We start from the raw sequence: 16,076 nt of genomic DNA, 5'->3' as shown, positions 1-16,076 counted from the left end.
CTTATTTTGCATAACAAACCCTTCCTATTTTTATTATAATCAAGCTGTGTTTTTTGTTAAAGCATATTCAAGTATCAAGAATCATTTACCTACATTTGATTGATTTTGCTAACTTATAACTTACCTTATGAGGCGATATACCTCTAGTGAGGGCCCCAGACCTTTGCATATTTTTCTGTGTGACCCTCAGTGGAAAAAGTTTGGAACCCCGTGATCTTTAAAGAAGTTTGTGCCAATAACCATTTTGTGAATTGTGACACATGTATTATGTTGCGTTTCACTTCAATTATGTTTTTGATGATGGTATTCCCACACCACAACAGCATGGCTGAGTCTTGTACTGTGCTCTAACCTGAGAGTCTTCAGTTCACAGTGTGGACTCTTCAGTCCAGCGGACAGCAGCTTCACTCCTGAATCCTGCAGGTCGTTGTTACTCAGGTCCAGATCTCTCAGACTAGAGGACTGGGAGCTGAGGACTGAGGACAGAGCTTCACAGCTTCTCTCTGACAGGTTACAGCCACTCAGCCTGAAGAGACGATGAGGACAACCATTATTCAGAAGACAGCAGTGTATTAATAACTGATTCACTAAATCAAATGATCTCTGTACTTACAGAGCTTTGTTGGAGGCTTTGACCACTGGCAGCAGCCTCAGAAGAGCCTCCTCTGAAGCAGAGTATTTCTTCAGGTCAAACACGTCCAGATCTTTTCCTGATGAGAGTAAGATGAAGACCAGAGCTGACCACTGAGCAGGAGACAGATTATCTGTGGAGAGACTTCCTGAACTCAAGGACTGTTGGATCTGCTCCACAAGAGAACGATCATCCAGTTCATTCAGACAGTGGAACAGGTTGATGCTTCTCTCTGCAGACAGATCCTCTTCTATCCTCTTCTTGATGTACTGGACTGTTTTCTTGTTGATCTCTGAGCCACTTCCTGTCTGTGTCAGTAGGCCTCGTAGGAGTTTCTGATTGGTCTGCAGTGAAAGACCCAGGAAAGAAGCGGAGGAACAAGTCCAGGTGTCCGTTTGGACTCTGTAAGGCCTGGTCCACAGCACTCTGGTAGAGATGTGTTAGTTCAGGTTTGACTTTAGACTTCTGGGAGGTTGTTGGTTCTTCTGCCAGCAGGTTGACTCCAGAGTTGATGAAGATCAGATGGACATGAAGAGCAGCCAGAAACTCCTGAACGCTCAGATGGACGAAGCAGAACACCTTGTCCTGGTACAGTCCACTCTCCTCTCTAAAGACCTGTGTGAACACTCCTGAGTACACTGAGGCTGCTCTGATATCGATGTCACACTCTGTCAGGTCGGACTCATAGAAGATCAGGTTGCCTTTCTGCAGCTGCTCAAAAGCCAGTTTCCCCAGAGACTCCATCATCTTCCTGCTCTCTGGACTCCAGTGTGGATCTGTCTCAGCTCCTCCATCATACTTGATGTTCTTCACTTTGGACTGAACCACCAGGAAGTGGATGTACATCTCAGTCAGGGTCTTGGGCAGCTCTCCTCCCTCTCTGGTTTTCAACACCTCCTCCAGAACTGAAGCAGAGATCCAGCAGAAGACTGGGATGTGGCACATGATGTGGAGGCTTCGTGAGGTCTTGATGTGGGAGATGATGGTGCGGGCCTGCTTCTGATCTCTGAATCTCTTCCTGAAGTACTCCTCCTTCTGTGGGTCAGTGAACCCTCGGACCTCTGTCACCATGTCCACACACTCAGGAGGGATCTGATTGGCTGCTGCAGGTCGTGTGGTTATCCAGAGGCGAGCAGAGGAAAGCAGCTTCCCCCTGATGAGGTTTGTCAGCAGCACATCCACTGAGGTGGACTCTGTGACGTCAGTCAGGATCTCAGTGTTGTGGAAGTCCAGAGGAAGTCGACACTCATCCAGACCGTCAAAGATGAACACAACCGGGAACTGATCAAACCTGCAGATTCCTGCGTCTCTGGTTTCAGAGAAGAAGTGATGAACAAGTTCCACCAAGCTGTACTTGTTCCCTCTCACCACATTCAGCTCTCTGAAGGTGAATGGAAATATGAACTGGATGTCCTGGTTGGCTTTGCCTTCAGCCCAGTCCAGAGTGAACTTCTGTGTTAAGACTGTTTTCCCGATGCCAGCCACGCCCTTTGTCATCACTGCTCTGATTGGTGCATCTCTTCCAGGTGAGGCTTTAAAGAGGTCTTCTTGTCTGATGGTTGTTTCTGGTCTGTCTGGTTTCCTGGATGCTGTTTCAATCTGTCTGACCTCATGTTGATCATTGACCTCTGCAGACCCCCCCTCTGTGATGTAGAGCTCTGTGTAGATCTGGTTCAGAAGGGTTGGGTTTCCTGCTTTAGCAATGCCCTCAAACACACACTGGAACCTCTCCTTCAGGGTGGATTTGAGTTTACGCTGACACTCTGCAGTAATTAGTCCTGAAAGTACACACAACAAAAGATCATCTGGTCACACTGTAACTCTGGTTCTCTGAATAAAATATGGATATATGTTGGTCCCTTGAGACATCAGCAGATGAGACATTTATCCAGAGTGTTAAATCTTTATAGAAACCCTCTTACTGCTCTGCAGACGGTCAGCCAGCTCCTCCTGCTCCATGCTCCTCAGGAAGTTCAGTGTGATGTTCAGAAATGCCTCTCTGCTCCTCCTCTGCTCTTCATCCTCAGCCTCCAACACCTCCTCATCCTCACTCTGACTCTCTAAGCCTTCTGGGTAATCTGAACTCAGAGCCTTCTGGAACTTCTTCAGCTCGCTCTTCACAAAGGTGACGATGTGGTCCTCCAGCAGCTGGAACATCACATGAACGACACAAACTATAAACCATGGATCCAAACATCAGATCCGGACAGACTGACTCTCTAAAAGTGCAGCATGGAGATGACTGTGAACAGAAGAGAGGTAAAGTATCTGTAGTACATGTACTCACCGTAAATATGGAGTCCAGCTGTGTCTGATGCTGCTGGGCAGACTGACCACCGGGAACCTCCGAGCTCTCCTGGTCCCCTCTGTGGAGGAATCATGAAGCATTAGCTCACATTATGTCTGTCCACACAGAGACACACTCAGGGTAAAGGAGGACAGGGGAACAGGCTGGTGGTCCTGTGCGTCAGCGGGAACTTTGCACTACAGGAATATTTATTTCCAGCTACTGTTGAAGACCAGAGGATTCTGTCCATCCTTCATTCTGGTCTTCCTGAAACGTGGCTGTGTGGATAGATACTGGACTCTGCAGCTGGCTAACAGCTGTTCATCAGGAAAAGGAAAGACCTAGGGACAGTTCTTACACCAGCCCCCGTTACCCCCCCAGCTCCACCTCCAGCACATAGCAGGGGTCAGGGTTCACCTGGCAGTAGAGCTGGTTGTGACTTTGATGAAGGCTCAGTATCCTCCATCAGAAGTGTTTGTGAGATGGTGGAACAGCTTCTGAACTGCCTGAGTTTTCAGATGGAGTTTCACTGCCCTTCCCAGTGTGGACGTTCACAACTAAACACTTTGGACATGAGGAGGGGTCTGACGAGACTTTAAACAAACTGGTTTTATTCTCTCATAACCGGACTCTTACTATGAGTTACAGCTTACTTCTGATCAGCAGATGGAGGTCGTCCTTTAAAGTTCATGAAGTCGTCCTTCGAGGAGTTGCTCTTTAGGGACAGACAGCTGGGAGAGTCTGGTCTCTGCTGCTGGACCCTGAAACAGAAACAGATCAAACATTTGCGTAAATACCTTTTGTTTTGTTTTGTTTTATTTCATTCAGTAGTTTGCTCATATATACCAGCTACTTTTTGAAAGAATATTTTAAAAAATATGATCAAAAGGGTGGAATGTAATGGAACATTTTATTTGATCATTCAAAGTTCACCATTATGTTCTTCTTGATAAGCTATTTCTTAGAAAATGACTCAAAGTCAGCAGTTAAGATAACCTCTATCTATTGTGAAAGGTTGATGACCTTTAACCTCTGAGGAATGTAGACATTATGGCTCTCCATGCAGCAAGCAGATGTCTCCTGGACATCTTGACCACTCCCCTTCTTCCTTTTGTGTCTGATTTTGTGAATATAAGACCCTTTGCAAATCTCCTGACTTTTGTACTTCACTGCAGACTGCTTGACACTCTGTAACGTTTTACCTTCTTGCAAGAATAAACTCTTATTTCAAGAATTTTCATTTCAGTATAACGGAAAGGTTTCCTCACCATTTTATTATTATTATTTGTTTGTCCATATTTTGGACAAGACTTTATACTGACTAGTTTTATTCTATCATAACCGGACTCTTACTATGAGTTACAGCTTACTTCTGATCAGCAGATGGACGTCGTCCTTTAAAGTTTATGAAGTCGTCCTTCGACCGGTCGCTCTTGAAGGACAGACAGCTGGGAGTGTCTGGTCTCTGCTGCTGGACCCTGAAACAGAAACAGATGCAGACATTGGCTTGCCTTCACTTCATACCCACTAGTTTGATCTAAGGTTAAGTTTAGGGAATGTGGGACTTAAGAGAAGACTCCATTGCAGTAGTCCAGGGAGATGATGAATGCTTGAATAAGGGTTTCTGCCACCGGGTCGGAGGTGAGGGCCGTATTGTTGATATGTTTTTTATGTGGAAGAAGGGGGGTTTTGTAATGGACCAGATGTGGGAGTTGAAAGACAGGGTGGAGTCCAGAATAACACCCAGGTTGCGGGCTTCAGGGGAGGGTGGATGGTGCAGCCATCAAGAACTAGGAAGAGATCTCCAAGCTTCCAGAGTAGTTCTTCAGGGACAACCACTACGAGCTCGGTCTTGTTGCTGTTGAGTTTGAGGAGGTTACTAGATATCCAGGTTTTATGTTGCGGAGGAAATTGACTTGTGAGAGGGGAGGGGGCTGAGTGGATGGGTCAGTGATGATATGGATTTGGGGGTCGTGGGCGTAGGAATGAAAATTGAGACCGTGTTGGCGGTTGATTTGACCAAGGGGGAGCATGTAGATGGTGAAGAGAAGAGGGCCAAGCACTGAGCATTGCGGCACGCCTTGGTTGACTGGGGCTGGAGGGGAGCTGGAGTTTCTGATGGTGACAAACTGTTACCTGTTGGAAAGGTATGAGTGGAACCAGGATAGAGCTGTACTCGTAAAGCCAAGGTAGTTGGATAGGTGGTGGAACAGGATGGTATGGGAGATGGGGTCAAAAGCTGTAGACATGTCTAGGAGGATGAGGATACAGATGTGGCCTAAATACACATAATGCAGCTAAAAGTGTTGAAGGGCAATGATAAAACAGAGTGAGATGATCTCTGGATAGTGTGACGACCCCTCCACACCACGTGGGGTGCCGTCTGGTTGTGTGTGTGTGATTGCAGGTGCCTGGGTGCCTGACGAGCTGCACCTGCCTGACGAGCTACATCTGCCTGATGAGCTACACCTGCCGGAAGCATTTAAGAGGAGTCCAGCCGGTTACGTCGCTCTCTCACTCCTCTGGGCACTCTCTCCGGGCCAGCCTCGGGGATCTGTTGCTGGTGCCGCGTCTTCAACTTCGTGTATTTATAATAAACGTCTTTGTTATTCATATCCCTCGTCTCGCCTCCCCGATTTATGTTGCAGCCCAGGAGCCGGGTTGTAACATATGGGGGCTCATGGTTGAACCTGGTCGTTTCGGAGGTTAGTTTCGAAAATGGACTCTGTTGTTTTGTGAACGGAGGGGAATTAACACACAGCTGTAGCGGGTTACGGCAGGGGACCGTGATGGAGCGCGCAGCTGTTTGTTTGGGAGTAGCTTTGACGAGGGTAAGTGAATGTAGTAAGGCAGCTGGTTGTTTGGAATGCGAATTAGGTGTGGTGCACTGAGTATTTGTTCACGGCAGTCACGTACCGTTGGTCTTGTCCCTGTTAGGCTTCAGTACGGTCTCCCTTGGAGGTCGTAGGGGGGCTGTTAGTGTGGTGTGAAAGTGGTTGGAGCTATTAGCTCGGGAACACGCCGAGGCTGCAGGTGGAGTTGCCGGTTTGCTGGTCGCTTCGCCGAGCTTACGGAATTAAGTGCATAAGTACCCGCCATAACTAGCACCTGAAGACTAGGGGGGAGTTTAGCTAGTTTCTGTGAGGCAGTTAGAGGGACGGGCCGCGGTGACGTGTAGGCTGTGTAATTAGCGTGAGCGTGCCACGCAGTGTTGTCATCATGGGGAGTGTAGAGGAGTTTTTGAGAGCGCCTTCGGAGGAGCTTCTAGAGGGTCTTTCACGTGAGCAGCTGATCTATGTTGCTGAACATTTCCGCTTGGATGTTGGGGATAAAAGAATGAAGGACAATATGAGGGAGATTGTTAGAGCAAATCTGTTTGAGGAAGGTGCTTTCAGAGGGGAAAAGGTTACGGTGGGTCCTAGCAGGGACAGTATCAGTGCGGCTGGCTGCCGTGATGGAGGCCTGACGTTTGAGCAAAGAGAGAGACTGTTGCTGTTGCAGTTAGAAATTAAAAAACTTGAGTTAGAGGAGCGGAGGTTGAGTTTAACTGCTGGAGGGCCCAGCCGTGCCTTTGATTTCTCTGGTAGAGACGTTGCAGGTAATCTGCGGGTTGTGCCTCAGTTCAGTGAACAAGATCCAGATACTTTTTTCTCCCTATTTGAGCGTGTGGCTGAGAGCAGAGAGTGGTCGGATGCTAATAGTACCTTGTTGCTACAGTGTGTGCTAACAGGTAGGGCCCAGGAAGCTTATTGTGCTCTAACGGTGGCAGATAGCAAAGTGTATTTAACTGTTAAAACTGCTGTGTTGAAGGCTTACGAGTTAGTCCCTGAGGCCTATCGCCAGAGGTTTCGGTCCTGGGAGATGTCTAGCAGACAGACACATGTTGAGTTTGCCAGGGATCTGGTTACCTCTTTCGGTAGGTGGTGTAACTCTTTAAAGGTGGATACATATGTTGCATTATGTGAGTTGATGGTGTTGGAGCAATTTAAAAAGTCTGTGCCCAGCCACATTGCGGTTTACATCAGCGAGCGTAAGGTGAAAACTGTGCGGAGGCTACTGCTCTGGCTGATGACTATGTGCTAACGCACAGGGGCGGTCGCGACTTCCGGGTCCAGGAGGAAGATATTGCACACTTGGGTAATGCTGAACGTGCGATGAGAGGTCGGCCACGGGTTGAGCCGTCGGAAATCTGTCATTTCTGCAGGGAGAGAGGGCATTGGAAAGCTGACTGTCCAAAAGCTAAGGCTAGCAGGGGGAACTGTGTAGGCCAGTTTAACCCTGCTGCTTGTGCTGTGTCTGTGGTACCCTTACCTGTCATCTCTCCCTGTCAGCAGGTTAGCGAGCCATGCGGGTTGAAGGAACCACTGTTTTCTGCATTTTTGTCAACCGGATACGTGTCATTGGTGGGAAGTGACAACAGCATACCAGTAAAGATTTTGAGAGACACAGCATCGTTTGATTCATACATTCTAAGCTCTGTGCTACCGTTTTCTGAAGAGTCTAGAACTGGGGACTTTGTCCTGCTGCGAGGTATGGGAATCAGTGTTGTGCCTGTTCCTCTGCATTCTGTTGTGCTTTTTTCTGGTTTGGTGCAGGGTGAGGTCGCCATGGGGGTCCGTCCTGTAATGTAGATTGAAGGTGTGGATGTTATCCTGGGTAACGGCCTGGCTGGCAGCCGTATGTGGGCTGAGGGTCCACCGCCTGCCATAGTGTCATCTTCACCCACGGTGACTGTTAACCCAGAGGAGGATGCTAAGTGCTCCCCTGGAGTGTTTGTGGCTGGCGCTGTAACACGGGATGTGAGCCGTGCACAGGGGGAGTCTGAGCAGGGTGAAGAGGTGGGTGAGATAGATTCTGTGGTTGTTCCTGACTCATTGTTGTCTGTATCCCGCAGTGAATTGGTGGTAGAGCAGAAAGATGATGTCTCCCTCAGTCCGTTCTTTGAGGCGGTTCTCTCCACCGAGGGTGGAAATGGTGTCACCGGGGGTTGTCTGCTGCAAGGGGGACTGCTGGTCAGAAAGTGGTTGTCACATGGGAAAGGCCTCATTGGTAAGCCAGTTCTCCAGATTGTGGTTCCTGTAAACTTTCGTGAGGAGGTCCTCAGGAAAGCATATAAGCAATCGGGACATCTGGGTGTCCGTAAAACATGTAATTACATGTTGCGGTATTTCTTTTGGCCTGGTTTAAAGAGAGATGTGTCTCGGCCTGTTAAGGCGAGACACGGCAGGCAAAAACATCGTTTTTCATGCACTGGTCAATTTTGAGATTTTGTGCTATTTTGATTCCACAACATGTTTTCTTTCAGGCTTTTGGAAGGAAAACGTACAAAATGCACATGTAGGTGTTTATTTTACTATAGTTTGTCTATTTGCGTCTGTAGATTTCTCCTAAATTCACCAAAAGTTAGCATTCTAACGTAACATAAAGTACCGCGACCGCTGTTTGCACCATGTCATCAGAGATATCGTTGGAAAGCTCCGTCTCTCCTGCACAATCTCATCGGATCCAAATATGGTCATTTCCTTTGTATCAGCAACCAATCGTGAAAGTACAAAGGGGTCTTCAACCAAGAAACGAAATCTCATTGGCTGGTGTCAATTTCTGACAACGTGATTCGTTCAGATGCATCACGTGGTGTGCTAAAACACTTCCTGGTTAGCTTTCCGCTAGAAATTTAAATCTCAAAATGGCAAAAGAACGGCGAAAAAAACGTTCACAGAGAAGACGACAACAATTGTCACTTGCACAAAGCAAGGTTATACAAAAAACAAATGACCCCGAACATGAAATACCTTCACGGAGTGCGTCGATGCGCAAGCTGTCATCCAAAGAACAGGAGGGTTTAGCTAGCGCCACACTGCAATCTTTAAAGGTCGTTTTCTCAAAATGAGTTTTTTCTCCTACTCTGAGTTCGACATTTCCACTTCAGTAGCACGTACACACACCAAACCTTCCAGTTATATTCCTATCAATATTATGAAGGCTTTTACAGAAGGGTTTGTTCATATATCATTCATAGCCTGAATTATATAACATTTTATACCTAAAAACATGGCGGAAATTGATATTTTAGGGCTGTTTTCAGTATTTTCTGATAAAAGAGATAAGCCTTAGATACTAATATGACTACAAAATGAAACAAGAATTTTGAACCTGGCTTTATCCAAAGTTCAGATTTCGGTTCCTGAAATGTGTTAAAATATGCGCATATTTAATGAGATAATGGTTCATTTGCATATTTAAACATGCTATTTCAGAAAACTTGTAATACAAAAAACAATTGCCTTATTGTAAGTAATTAACTGGAGAAATCTCTTTACAAAATGCACTTTTGTACGTCTTTTATACATGAATATGTGTCCCCGGTGTTCCAGGGAACTCACCAAGTGTCAGAAAACACAACCCTCTCTATTTTCCTCCATACCCAAATCTCTAAAAAAGGGGCTGCAACGGATCTGATACAGACTGATCCAGATTTGAACACTGTCCTGACGTCAGGACAGTGGCGCTACGGCTATTGGGCCAACTCCACCAATCAGGAGGAGACAGCCACGGCCATTGCCGTTCGAAAGCGCTGGAGAGTAGTACATATGCCAGGCCAGTAGATGGTGCTGTTCTCACAGAATCAGCCCTTGCAAAAACAGGGTTAAAAAAGTGGAAATTGAGCGAAATGAGGCATGGCTAAAATGCATGATCTGTTTGGTATTTTGAAAAAAAAAAAGTATAAATATGCCTTATATAGGTATGGTCCTACACTATATTATTATAATATAGCATGATAGGTCCACTTTAAGTTAAAAAAATTACCCTATTCACCTGGGGTGTCTCGCCTTAAATCATGTCACACGGGTCAGAAAAGTAAGCCAATTCGGCAGCGACTAAACGAACAGCGCTCGTTTAGTCCTGGGGGTCAGGTCCTGGTTTTGTTGCCAAGGGCTAGTTTGCCATTACTAGAAAAACATTCCGGGTTTTTCCATGTGTTGGCTCAAGGGACTGGCCAGAATTGTTTCCTGTCCGCACCGAAGCATAGAAGAAGAGCTCCTAGTTTGTTCGGGTTTACCTGACGGGACTGTGCTGTTTGCTCTGGTCTTTTAGATCTACTCTGTCCCTCTTAAATCGCTTCTTCAGGCGCTGGAGTTGCTGGGTCGGCAGGGGAGGTTTGTTGGCTGGTACAGAAAGGAGCATAGACGTCAGTCTGGAGTTTTGAAGGCTAAGGTAGCTGTATTGTTTTGGTGGGAAGAGGGTCCTGTTGGGTAGTAATGGTGTTCTTAGTGGAACTTTTTTCTTATGGGGGGGAGTGTGACGACCCCTCCACACCACGTGGGGTGCCGTCTGGTTGTGTGTGTGTGTGATTGCAGGTGCCTGGGTGCCTGACGAGCTGCACCTGCCTGACGAGCTGCATCTGCCTGACGAGCTGCACCTACCTGACGAGCTGCACCTGCCTGACGAGCTGCACCTGCCTGACGAGCTGCACCTGCCGGAAGCATTTAAGAGGAGTCCAGCCGGTTACGTCGCTCTCTCACTCCTCTGGGCACTCTCTCAGTGCCAGCCTCGGGGATCTGTTGCTGGCTTCAACTTTGTGTATTTATAATAAACGTCTTTGTTATTCATACCCCTCGTCTCGCCTCCCCGCTTTATGTTGCAGCCCAGGAGCCGGGTTGTAACAATAGGCAGCACTAAAGAGAAAGATTTTACACTCGATTTAAAGAACTCAGGGTGGGGGGGACCTCAGATCTCAGGAAGTTTGTTCCAGATCTGCGGAGCATAGAAGCTGCCTCAGTGAATTTGGTTCTGACCCTGTGGACGATGAGTAAACCTGCCCCGATGATCTGAGAGCTCTGGGTGGCTCGTTACAGAGCAGCATATCAGACATGTATTCTGGTCCCAATCCATTGAGTGCTTTGTGAGTTAAAAGTACGATTTTAAAGTGTGTTCTTTGTGGTATTGGAAGCCAGTGCAGAGCTTTGAGAGCTGGGGTGATGAGCTCAGTTCCTCTGGTTTTGATGAGGACTCTGGTGGCAGCGTTCTGGATGAGTTGTAGTAAAACACTGTTGCAGTAATCAAGTCTGCTTCTATCATAACCGGACTCTTACTATGAGTTACAGCTTACCTCTGATCAGCAGATGGAGGTCGTCCTTTAAAGTCTATGATGTTGTCCTTGGACCGGTCGCTCTTGAAGGACAGACAGCTTGGAGAGTCTGGTCTCTGCTGCTGGACCCTGAAACAGAAACAGATGCATACATTGGCATGCTGGAGAAAACTAATTTAAAATATGTTAAATGTCTTAAAGTCACTATATTTAACGATGTAATGGTAATAACGCTCTGTGTTGCTAATGTGTGAACAGATCGTAATGACATTTTAAAACTGGGACATCAACACATATTATTGAGTGTTCTGCTATCTGTACAATTATATTTCATGCACTTAAGTGACTTGTGTGCAATGTTAATGTTGTTTAAGCTATCTGATGGTGACAGTAATATTAGAGGAAAGTAAGAAGTCTTAGATAAATGCTGTGAAACGAAAAAGTGTTTGGACTCTACTAAAGAAGCTTTGCATGTTTTCCACTTGCTGTACTTTTGGTAATGCAATTGACTAGAGTAAAGTTCTCGGTGAGGAAACACCGCTCTCACTCTCCTGATTATTTGTCCCATTTATCAGGCCGTAAAACATGCTGGAGAAAAACTGCTGAAAAATAAGTTGGACAAGACTTCATATCAACTAGTTTTATTCTATCATAACCAGACTCTTATTATGAGTTACAGCTTACTTCTGATCAGCAGATGGAGGTCGTCCTTTAAAGTCTAAGAAGTCTTCCTTCGAGGAGTCGCTCTTTAGGGACAGACAGCTGGGAGAGTCTGGTCTCTGCTGCTGGACCCTGAAACAGAAACAGATGCATCAAGAGAAGAAGAAGGAGCTCTTCATCGTCCCACAGAGGTGAAATGTACATTCTGCATTTGATCCATCCTAGTGTTAGGAGTAGTGGGCTGCCATATGTACGGCGCCCGGGGAGCAGTGTAGGGAACGCTGCCTTGCTCAGGGACACCTGGGTAGCACTTGGTCTTCCGGGGTCTTGAACCGGTGACTCTCTGGTTCCCAAGCCAAGTCCCTACGGACTTTGCCACCACCGCCCACACATTGAACCGCTGGAGAAAAACTGATGAAAATATGTTAAATCTAAAGTCACTCTTTACAATGTAATGGTATAAATCGCTCTGTGTTGCCCAACAGATGAACCTTCCAGACTTTCTGAGTGTCCTCTATCAGCCGGTGGACTGCTCTCTATGTGAAGGACTCGGGAAGATTTTCAGAGAAAATCCTAAAGACGTGAAGTTTATCTACAAAGTGCCTCTCGTCTCTTCAGCTGCCCTACAGCCAGCAGTGTGAAGCTAACGTAAACACATCTCTTTAGTGCAGGGGTGCCCAACCAGTCGATCGCGATCGACCGATCGATTGTGGGGAGATTCCCAGTCGATCGCGAGATGTGTCTAAAAATAGAAAAACAATATTCTGTTTTATCGTTAATGTCCTATAACATAATCTTCCTGTGCCAGAATAATGCACTTGAACGCATCAAAGCTTTGTGATTGGCCGGCGTGACCCCATGTGTCGGGGCGTGGCTGGTGGGCAGTGGGCACTATTTAGCTGACGTTGTCCGTGTCAACAGGAGTGACAGTCCGCACACACACAAGACCGCAATTATGGCAGAAGCAAAAAAGCCCAAAATATATAATTTTCACTCCGAGTGGGAGGATGATTATTTTTGTATCTATTCCAATTCAAAGTCCATCTGTCTCATCTGCAATGCGAGCGTGGCTTTATCGAAGAAGGGTCATTTAGGAGCGGCATTTCAAAACAGTGCACAAACGCTACGAGACGGAATTCCCTCCTAATTCTGCTCTACGCTCCCAAAAGGTGAGGGACCTGAAAGGACAGCTAAATGCACAGCAGTCCATTTTCACCAGGCCCAACAACAAGAGCAAGGCTGCTACCATGAAGTCTTTCAAAGACGGCGAAGTTGTGAACGAAGCATTCCTGGAGGCTGCCGACGCGCTTTTTGGGGACAGTAAAAATAACAGTAGCATTTCAACAGGTTTTTGATATAATACAAACTCAAGTTAGATACCGTTATTAATCAGCTGTAAGTTTTAGTTTGTTTGAACTTATTAATTATAATTATGGTACAAAATGGTATAAGAATGCAAACTTAAAGTGGACCTATCATGCTATATTTAAATGATATATTGTAGGGCCATACCTATATAAGGTATATTTATACGTTTCTGTTTTCAAAATACCAAACAGATCATGCATTTTAGCCATGCCTCATTTCGCTCTATGTGCTGTTTGCTGTCTACGGGTCTGATTCTGCTGACCACGCCCCCCTGCAGGAGAGGTGAGACATGCTCTGATCAGCTGCTGGGCTGTCAGAAGAGGGGGAGAAAAAGAGATCTCCGTCCTCCGTGTTTTATTCAACCCGGTATCACGGCAAGACGTGAACATGTGACGATCTACCATGCTGGGAGACGTGAATATGTCACGGTTTCGTCCCTTCAAACGTGACAGTTACACGGTATTGTTAACATGGCCCAACCAGTGGAGAAATACCCGGAAGTGCCTACCGCGCCTATTGGTCGGTTTTTATTGTCAAAATTAGATGTTTTTAATTAATTTTTTAATCGTCGCACTCGATTTAGCCGATGTTCTTGTTGCCCTAGCTGGTCGACACCTCTTTTAGCAGAAACAAAGGCTACATTAATGTATTAAATCGATGTTAATCCATGTGTGTGGAGGTGTGGATGTGGAATTAACGGACGTGACGTTGTGCGATTGCGTTGCCAGGCAACACAATTTACAAACTCTTCAACTACAACCCTAATTATATTTTAAAACATTTTAGAAGGCCTCACGAAATACTTTAATGTAAATTAAAATGTAAATGTGAAGGGATGTGTGTAATGTGGTGATTGACATTATTCACCCACGGATCTATGGGTTGGGGGTATTGTTCCGCACGGACATTTTAGTTAACCGGACTCCTGTTGATGTGAAACCCGAAAACATTTTTTTTAAATAAAATAATACTTTATTCCGAGTTTGCTTGCTTTTCTCTTTGGAGGTCATCACATAACGGCATTGTAATACACGGTTCGGCTGCATTAAATATGACATATCTGCCGTAGTTCTGTATTTATAGAGCCCTGATGAGAAGACTTCCGGACAAACAGGAAGCACTGCGGCCAAAACTGAAAACGTGACGTGGATCATAAATATATCAGCAATTAAACAACATCTTACATTTCTTTTCACACAATACGTCTCCTTGCAGTATCAATACTAATTCGGCTGACTTTTATATTTGATCCAATTGGTAGATAGGTTATATTTACACCATGACGGTGCATAATAGAGTCGTTATTCATTTGTTTTAAAGCTCAATAAATAACAAAGAAGACCTTTGACCGGCACTTTTCTAATTTTGTCCGGAAGATTTAAACTTTAACGGACATCTTGACCGGCGAAAGTAACTGAAACTGAAACTCTGCCGCACGGTCCCCTCGTTCCTTGGAAGAGGCGGAGAGGTGGGTGTTTGTCATCTGCTGGTGGACTAACCGGAGAGAATTACAGTGCTTGCCTCGGGGAGGGAGAAAGAAAGCCACAGCGGAGAATAAACAGAAGGGTAACCATGGTAACTATGGGCGGGAAGTCTTCTTCGCTGCTTTTGTGGCAGACTACAACGCCACTTACAGGCCTGGCATATGTACTACAGCGTCTCCAGCGCTTTCGAACGTTAATGGCCGTGGCTGTCTCCTCCTGATTGGTGGAGTTGGCCCAATAGCCGTAGCGCCACCGTCCTGACGTCAGGACAGTGTTCAAATCTGGATCAGATCCGTTGCAGCCCCTTTTTTAGAGATTTGGGTATAGAGGAAAATAGAGAGGGTTGTGTTTTCTGACACATATTCATGTATAAAAGACGTACACAAGTGCATTTTGCATGATAGGTCCCCTTTAAATTGATTATAGTCTATTATCAATTCAGGTTAAGAAACTAGTGTTGCTTGCATCCTATTTTAAAGGCATTTCTTTTTATACTCTACTAAAATGCAACAAAAAAAGGGTTTGATTCTATTAATTTAGTCTTTTTTATTGCAGTTTGGCAGCAGAGTCCTGTGTAGCTTCAGATCTGAGTTGTCTTATTAGTAAGCCTAATTTATACTTTTGTAGCAACACTATTTTTATATAATGGCAAAGAAAGGGTTCAGAGTCTTTTCTTTTTTTCCTGTATCATATGTGGCAGCACTGTTCAATGTTTCTTGAAACCATTACCCACTGTAGTTTGTGACGTGTGAATAAACTCCCAACTCTGTATCAACAACACTGTTGTGTAACTTCAGTTAAATACTTGTGTGTGTGTAGATTAGAAAGAGGTAAGATAAAGGATCTGCAGTATTTTATGAAGTATTAATCGTACAAAGGTCAGTTTTATACAAGTAGAAGTGTGTATTTACCTGGTAGTAGGCTGTCAGTAATGGCTACGCCTCTCTATTTGGACTGGTAGATCTCGGCAGACTGGCAACTTTAAAAGTAGCTCTCGGTTCAAAAAAGGTTGGGCACCCCTGCTTTAGTGGATAACGTCACTGAGTTCATGCCCAGGATGCTAACTGCAGTTCACTTAACGCCCACCGACGTCGCTAAGAACCAGGATTTCCTGAAGGTTACACAGAAGCTTCAACACAGACAACAACTGACTCAAATGGCTTTTAGTCCGTTTTAAATTCTTACCCCCCATCAGCAGATTGAGGCTCCATTGAGCGGTCCCTCTTTGAGGAAACACAGCGGCACTCAGGTTCAGGTTCAGGTCCAGGTCCAGGTCCAGGTTACACCTGGAATAAATTCACACCATAGTCTGTAAATATAAAGGGACACACACACACACACACACACACACACACACACACACACACACACACACACACACACACACACACACACACACATACACACACACACACACACCACCCCACTCCACTCCACTCCACTCCACTCCACTCCACTCCACTACATGTATCTAATCCCTTTAGTTACTTCACAGATGTGGATGAATGATGTGAAATATAATCAAGTGTTAAATCAGACTTTAGTTCCACCTGGAGT

General features: G+C 45.7%; 1 protein-coding gene across 1 annotated transcript; it reads right to left on the bottom strand.

The window, feature by feature from the left end:
* Positions 1 to 315: 315 nt before the first annotated feature.
* On the bottom strand, positions 316 to 15,805 carry LOC117474935 (NLR family CARD domain-containing protein 3-like; the record flags this gene model as incomplete). Its single annotated transcript, XM_034120971.1, is given in 10 exon segments — positions 316 to 526; positions 614 to 996; positions 998 to 2,409; positions 2,554 to 2,779; positions 2,919 to 2,997; positions 3,572 to 3,679; positions 4,289 to 4,396; positions 11,029 to 11,136; positions 11,692 to 11,799; positions 15,705 to 15,805. Coding segments are annotated over 10 exon segments (2,769 nt in total), but the record flags the coding sequence as incomplete, so codon positions are not given.
* Positions 15,806 to 16,076: the final 271 nt, after the last annotated feature.

Source organism: Trematomus bernacchii, unplaced genomic scaffold, assembly GCF_902827165.1.
Source record: "Trematomus bernacchii unplaced genomic scaffold, fTreBer1.1, whole genome shotgun sequence".
NCBI lineage: Eukaryota > Metazoa > Chordata > Actinopteri > Perciformes > Nototheniidae > Trematomus > Trematomus bernacchii.
This window is presented reverse-complemented; position numbering and strand designations above follow the sequence as displayed.